Consider the following 8144-nt stretch of genomic DNA (forward strand, 5'->3'; position numbering starts at 1 on the left):
ATATACCTGGCAGTAGTAGATTTTTCTTCTCAAAAGTAAAATTCAAAAGTAAATATTGTAGACTAGTAGTCTTCACAATGCTCGATAAAGGTATGAAATACTGAGTATTTGAGTTTTCCCACCAAAAAAAGACAAATCATGTCGAACTGTTAGTTGCCAATCACGTCATTTACAGAGTATGGCCTTTCTGTTTTCCAATAGCCACATAGATAAGCGTGTGACCGAGTAGTTGATTTGACCAAAGTTAGTCACCTTACATACACCCATCATCTATCTAAATCTACAATGCACTATGTACCGGAGCCTGTTTGGATGGGCTTAAAATAAGCAGCTTATAAGCCGGCTGGAAACAGCTTATAAATTAAAAAAATAAATTGATATAGATTAACTTATTTTTTTTTATTTATAAACTACTTTAGATAAGTTAAGTCAAAATAGCCTAATTATTTTTTTAGATTTATTTTATGTATAAAATAGCTTTAAGCTGGTCAGCTAAACACTCAAAAAAGCTGAAAACAGCTTATAGGCAACTTATAAGCAATCCAGACGGGCTCATGGTCTATTGTATTTTCAACAAATCTTAAACGATTGTATGCTTCGGAACAAGTTTTCTAAAAAATAGTAACATGAAGACCCACGACCTATGGTTGGAAATCTATTTTAATTATTTACAATTTTCATTTTGGGAGTTTTCCCAAATTTCCGAAGGCTGATAGGGTTATGACCTCCCGAAGTCAAATCACCCGAAAATGTATCTTAAAAATATTATTTTGGAGGGCTTTCACTTTGATTTGGCTCAAAGGTCCTTCTTGGGTTGTGTTTAACTTCACATATATTATTCATGTAACTTGTCATACATCCTAAAAAAAAAATCTCGACATGTGGACCCCACCTCAGTTTATGAATAATCCAACGTACAAAAATACGGGATATAACAGAAGCATAGCAAATGGATCATTCAAGAGTGAATAGTGTCATGTTTGAATGGTAGTTAAATTGAATCATGAATGTTATGGTGTTGTGAGTATGAATACGTTATAAATGATATGTAGACCATGAGATAAGTGTGATACGTGGGAAAATACGATAGTGAACCTATAACCATAAATGTGAAGAAATTGGAGAGAAATGGTGAATTTTGCCTAAAGTATATAAATGATGATCGTTGCTTGCGATGTTGTGAGTTGTGTTGTAGATGTTTGGAGTTGATATGAAATACAGGAAAAGTAGTATAAACAAAGGAAGTGTTGCCCAATTTTCTCTAGAATTAGTAGCGCGTTCTTATGGTTGATTGACTAATGTTAGTACGAATCCTCTTTTGAAGGTAGAGTCGTAACATTGAAGAAGAATAAGCGAACACTAGATTGCTTAAACGAGAAAGGTATATGAGGCTCAACTTTTCTTCCAAAAGGCATGAATCCTTCAAGTTTTCCATAATTCCTCTATAAGATGAAGCTTATGAGCCCTTCTATATATTGAGTCACCTATGAGCATGATAATGATGATAATAAGCTAGAGTATAGAGATTCGAGATATTGTGACACGATGTTCCTACGATGCTAATGATGTTATTATTGCTAACACTCGCCTTATGCTTTATTTCCTTCAAGGCGAGGCAAGATACTCATAAAGGTCCATAATACACTCGGGGGTTCACGACCTTACGTCACCCCGACAGAGTGTGGTGGTCTCAAAGCCTAATGTATGTTCTTAATGCTAATGTATGAGATGTCTAAAGGATGATTAACAATGCTAGTTGTAATATGATGATGTGAAATAGTGATATGTTATGATTGATTTTGTGATGATACGATTCCACCGCGCCTATTTGGCCGGGCATGTCACCGCGATTGCGGGCTGCGTATGATTCCACCGCGCCTATATGGCCGGACATGTCACCGCTAATGCGGGCTGCGATGTTACACCGAGCCTAGAGGGCCGGGCACGATCACCACTAGTGGGCGGCATATGAGGGTTACCCGGACGCGTGTGACGATACAAATTATGATGTGATGATGTATATGATGATGTACGCGATGATGTATAGGATGAGATAACATGTATACTATGATTGTATAAAATGTGATATAAACAAGTAATACAGTTGCCTATGACACTTGTGCGGGTTACGTCCTTGTCTCATGACGCATGATCTTTCCATTATATTTGTTTATTTCATTCCTGCCTTACATACTCAGTACAATATTGGTACTGACGTCCTTTTTCTTTGGACGTTGTGTTCATGCCCACAGGTAGACAGGGAGGAGATCTTGCTCCGGATTCTTAGAGGCCATTAGCTGACTGAAGGCACTCCATTATCCCGGAGGTGCCTATGATGATTATTTTGTGTACAGTAGTAGATATCATCTCTTAGAGGCTCGTAGATACTCAACGTGGGTCATGTGGTTTCACGACGCGAATTTTGTGTAAATATATCGATATATGTTGTTGTATAAAAGTATTATGTTTTGAAATGGAAAGCAATTTCTTTTGTAAAATAAGCGTGAAGTTAATAAATGATTGTTGAATGAGTCTAAGAGGTAATATTACGAGCGGTGCTCGGTGGTTAGTCCCGGATACCCGTCGCGGCCCCTAGCTGGGTCGTGACAGTTATATTTGTATATGTTATTTTGATAGCCTAAGGGGCACATGTATATAAAATCATTTGTGTTTTTCTTTTTTAAATGAGAAATGATTGTCTTATGATTATGAGATTATGAATGATAAAAAAATGTAAAATGGTTATGACTAGTGAGGAAAGAAGCGGTGCTCGGTGATTAGTCCTGAGTACCCGTCGCGGCCCTAGTCGGATCGTGACAGTTTCCGGTAGAGCCTTGGCACAAGTCAAAAGCAAGAAAAAGTAAACAGATTGAATCATTATGAAATTGTCAAAATCCATAGGAACACAATTCTATTTTGCTTCAGACATGCCAGGCAGAATCAACTAGGACTATTCAACATGTATACAAACACACGCATAATTCTATCCTGCTCCAGATGTGCCAGGCAGAATATGAGATAACTAATATTTCAACCAAACCAACTGGTACCCCTCTAAGCTGGTAATCTCCACATAGAAGCTAATTACATTTTCCTAAAACAAAAACTTTTTTCCTTGAAATCATGGGCTAACTCTTCTACTTAAATTCAAACTATAGAAAAAAAAAATTCATTCCTCCAAATTTTTATCCAAGCCCCATGTCTTGGAATGCTATTTTCCCCGCAAATAAGGAAACCGCCAAAAATTTCTTCACACTATACTATATTAAAAGAAATGCAAATTTCAGCGCATTTTAAGAACATTTCAGCACAGTAAATGCCACATTTTAGCACAAATTTTGCACATTTTAGGACCCTAAAACTTCACTAAATGAATCTGCACAGTATAGCATATTTTCTGCACATTAAGCACTCTATACTTCACATTTCAGCACTCTAAATTTCACTAAAAAAGTTGTGGTGTACTCATTTAAGGTAGCAGCAATTAGTGCAGCCAGATAATCAAGTCCCCTAGACTAAAGTCCAAACAGGGCATTACCATTTTCCTAATCCACCAATAATCAACAAAGACATGCTCAATGTTCTACATCTAGTTAATGGTTTAATGCAAAAACAAATTGCATCGATTCTCGACTACCTTGTGGACAAAATTATCGACCAACTCTCGAACAGTAGCTCATAGGAAAAGTTCAATACCAGAAAGAACAAATTAGAAGATTCAAACATCTTCTCCATAACTAATGAAATTACCAAACTAACTAAAGTGGAAAAGTCAATACCAAAGAACATGAAATGATTCAAACATCTTGTTCATAACTAACGAAACTGCACCCAACTTCCTGTTTCCAGACGGAAATAGATTTCTCAGAAGGAGCAAAAACAGTATTTAGGAATACTTTTTGTTCAAATTTTGTTTACTTATTACACGGTGACTAGACTTTTAGTCATTAAATACTGGCTAGGTTATGGACATATTCAACTGAGATCTAAAAAAAGAAATATATGTAGGTAAAAAGTAAAAGAGATCAATAATCTTTGTGAGTTCTCCAAAGGAACTAGTATTGGCAAAGTTGATAACAAGCAAATAACTACTAAAATCTTCAATTTTACAGAATACATGTAACAACAAAATCTTAGCCACAGTACCTCAGTTTGGATAGGCAGATTTCGTTTAAATATATAGAAGTAAAGTTGTGTAATAGTAAGTACAATTTCGATGACACTATTACGAATAACGCGAACGGGAATAAAAGATAGTTTGATTAACAAAGAAGTAAAAAAAAAAAAACATGGAGGCAGCAGCATATTTGTGATTGCAGGACACATCAATGTCCACGTGGCATTATTAAGACAAGTATATTATTTGATGACTAATTATGATATTAAGTGATAGTGATGGAATATCATGGACAAGTATAAGTGTGTCTCTCTATGATGTTACACGTGTAAAAAGGGAGAGGTTGGCCACTACACTTTGTTGAACTTTGGAATACATATCACTATGGATGATGAGTCATTTTCAACAAACAAAACAAAGAATACCAAGGAAAACGTACAGTACTTATATATCTATATTTAAGGCAACGTTATTTTATCTTCTTAGAGATTAACTGCAAAGTTATGGAAATTTAATTACGGGTTTTGCTCAATCATATTCTCAAAGGTAAAGCGCTTATAAAAATACAGAGACTGAAATGATCTCACACACTACTGAATTGAGAAAACTATAGATAAGGTGTATAATATTATCAGATCACAAATCAAAGTAAAATGACAACTAGAATACATGTGACATTCCCTTTCCTTTGGGTGACAACACTTCCCTCAAGTGCCATTCACTTTCCTTTCGCGACACTTTGCTCTCCATACCACCAGCTTGGAATTGCATCCATTGCATCCAACGCCTATAGTTCAGAGGGAAAACCCCAAAACAAAATCAAGCATAGAAAAGAAAAGGGAAAAAAAGTGAATTGTAAACCTCTTACCCCTCCTTTTGGCAGACAGGAAAAGACTTTTAAACGACGTCGTCCCATCTCTTTGCCGGCATGTATTTCAAAAGTTTCAACAACAGTACCAAGAGTGAGATTAGTGGCTTTAACAGTCATGAAATATTCAAGATATCCAGTGAGCCGACTGTTCACTTTCTCGATGGTCGAGTATTTGTACTTAAAACCCTGCAAGAAGAGTCACTAACTAGTATTAGTTGGAGAAAGAAAGCATACATATATAGTAGACTACTAATCCCACAAAGCAAAGATGCAAAGGGGGGCATGCATGCATACGTTGGACAGTTCATTATTGTATTCCTGGAAAGCAAGTTCAGCCAGCTCCACCATTAGCGCATACTCCTTCTGGGTGGTATTGGACAAGTTTAGTGGGTACGCATCAGCCTCCATAGACGGACCAGGAAAGGTATCCAGGTCCATACCCTGTGCAAGAAGCCCAACGGCGATGAAAGTAAATCCAAACATATATATATACATGTGTGTGTGTATGGAAAGAAGCAATGAAATTTGGGATATGAAAGGGAAAAATACTACGACTAAATTACAAGAAGCAATTACATACGTTGGTAGCTTGAAGTTGGCGGTCGAAACGTTTCCAAATATCCTTAAATTTAGAGAAATCATCGGGAACAGCGCCATCGGGAAGAAGATCAGCATCGTCATAAAAATGATCACCGACAGCGGGTACAAAAGAATCGAGGAATCCATTACCTGCTTTGATATATTTGTCATGCATGATAGGCCTTGCTCGCCCACATCTTCGTCCCCGTCGTCTCGCAAATCGTTACTCCTTCTGGTAGTTCTCTCTGCTCTTTCGATACAGATCCCATTGCAACCCTACCTCCTCCTAAATTTCTTCCCCCCTACTAAATATGTATGTATGCATGCTATTTCTCCATATTTACCCTTTGTCTTTTTATATCTTCTCTTTAGCTTCATCATTATTACCACTTTGCATTCGCCACTCTTAATGTTAAAAATAATAAAAAAGGTTTACCTCAAACTAGGAACAAGTCAAATACAATACTCCGTTTGTGTTGGGTACGGGGGTTCAACTTTATAATTTTATTGACATAGATAGATTTTTCATGTTTGTGAAAATAAAATTTATCAGTTTAGAAACTACATTAAAAAACACTGTAAGTAAAACGACTCTTTGTTTGTTTTTTATTTTTTTATTTTTAGAATTCTCTTGGTTTACGATTCTCTAGGTTTAGGATTCTTGTCATACAGTCTTTAAATTTATGATTCACATTTGGTTTAGAGCCCGTTTGAATTGACTTATAAGTGGTCAAATCAAAGTTTTTTGGTTTTTTTAGGTGTTTGGCAAACCAGCTTATAAGCTAAAAAAAGTGCTTAGAATAAGCTAAAGAAATTAAGTTGGGTTGACCCAACTTATTTTTTTGACACACAACTTATTTTTTTGACTTATAAGCCACTTTTTTTTAAGCTAAGCCAAACGGACTCTTAGGATTCTCTTGTACCAATTAGTATTCATTACTTAGTACTAAATTTTATAACTTTATTTATAAAAAAGATTTAATAACCACAATTTAAATAAATTTTAAGTTCCTAAATTGGGACAGAGGGAGTAAATTTGCATGTGTGCGCCCAACCCTGTTTTTCTATAATGTGTTTGTCTAAAGTAGGGGTGTGCATTCGATTTTTCAGTTCGATTTGAATATAGAAAAAGAAGAAATATTATAAAAAATGAGAAATAATCATGTCAAACCTCTTAAACATATTTTCTTATATAAATCACGAGTAGATTTTTAAAAACACAACATTTAAAAGTATATAAATATAAGTACATATTTATAAGCTAAAGATTGAAAATGAGTCCTCACTACAAGAAAAAATATATTTGGCAATAATTTTTTTTTTGTTGCTATAGATTTATTATCGTTGCAAAAAGTACTTTTGGCAACAAAAAAAAATATTTTGTTGCATGAACTTTTCCCAACCGTCGTTATTCCAACAACGTACAACAATTTTTTTTTTTTTTGGTTGCCGAAAGTACTTTTTGCGACAATAATCAATACTATGGCAACAAAATTAAATTCTTTGGCAACAAAAAAAATTATTTGCCAATAATAAAATTAAGTTGTTGCCAAATATTAATTTTTTTGTTGAGATTTCTATACTTTCTTGTAGTGCGTTTTATATGGTAATGCAAACAGGCCATTAGGTAAGCAAATACTCAAACTCCCTTAGATGGTACGTACATGTTAAATAATATATTAATATTAATGATTCGGTTAATTTCGATTTTTATTTTTCTAAATCCGAAACCGAACAAAAAAAAAAAAAAACCAAATTTTAACTTTCTCAATCCGAAAACCAGAATAATATATAGATTAGAAAAGCATATATACATGTGAAGTTGTTTGGTGCTAGGTTTGGTAGACGAAGAAATGGCGGACAGCGAACCTTGGCATTGGGTGGAACAACAACGTGATGTGCCGAAGATGGCATTGGCTGGTTATATCCCATGGAACAACAAATATTTCATCCCTCAAGGCGCTTCCATGGAGCACGAGCTTTTATTTCGCAAAATTTATTGGAGATACTTCAAACAGATTTGCGATACCCATGTACGTTAATTTGTTTGCATTCTTTCACAACAATTGCTTGCGCTTTGTCTGTCTCCATAAATTCTTCTTTTATTTGTGTTGCAAGCCTATGACAAAGTGTTTTGAGGAATTCATGTTTGATTGGGTTATTTGACAGGGTTTCGACATTGACATCTATCCGGGTAAAGCCTGGGCAGCTACTTACGTGCCATACATTGATTTTCGGAAAGAAATTGACTTGCTCATGGATCTGGCTAAACATGCTATTCAGGACTACAACAATACATCAAATGATGTATGCCTCTATTCATCTAATTATCTTTGCTTTGTTTGAACAATCACCCCGAATGTCCTTACCGTTTTCTCTTCACGCCTTGCAGGATTACAAGTACAAGGTCATGTGGATTGAAAAAGTGAACTATTTTGTGGGTGAAGGTCGTGAATTCCTTATGACTGTTAAAGTTGAAAATCTCACTTGCGTACACCTATAGAAACTTTTCAAATCCATGCATATAGGGGACGAAATGAGGAGAATGTTGTCCGTCTTTGCCAGAAAAAATTCTTT

General features: G+C 35.3%; 1 protein-coding gene across 1 annotated transcript; it reads left to right on the forward strand.

Annotated features, from left to right (window-relative positions):
* Positions 1-7124: 7124 nt before the first annotated feature.
* Positions 7125-8144, forward strand: LOC132602670 (uncharacterized). Its single transcript, XM_060315465.1, has 3 exons — positions 7125-7600; positions 7737-7874; positions 7960-8144. Exons 1-3 carry the CDS (start codon positions 7421-7423, stop codon positions 8068-8070), a joined length of 429 nt encoding a protein of 142 aa, XP_060171448.1. The 5' UTR covers positions 7125-7420; the 3' UTR covers positions 8071-8144.

Source organism: Lycium barbarum, chromosome 7 (assembly GCF_019175385.1).
Source record: "Lycium barbarum isolate Lr01 chromosome 7, ASM1917538v2, whole genome shotgun sequence".
NCBI lineage: Eukaryota > Viridiplantae > Streptophyta > Magnoliopsida > Solanales > Solanaceae > Lycium > Lycium barbarum.

Excerpts from the sequence above, each read along its gene's own strand:
- LOC132602670 (XM_060315465.1), top strand. The coding sequence starts at position 7,421 with ATGGCGGACAGCGAACCTTGGCATTGGGTGGAACAACAACGTGATGTG. Across the intron at positions 7,601-7,736 it reads AACAGATTTGCGATACCCAT|GGTTTCGACATTGACATCTA; the intron begins GTACGTTAATTT and ends GTTATTTGACAG. Across the intron at positions 7,875-7,959 it reads ACAACAATACATCAAATGAT|GATTACAAGTACAAGGTCAT; the intron begins GTATGCCTCTAT and ends CACGCCTTGCAG.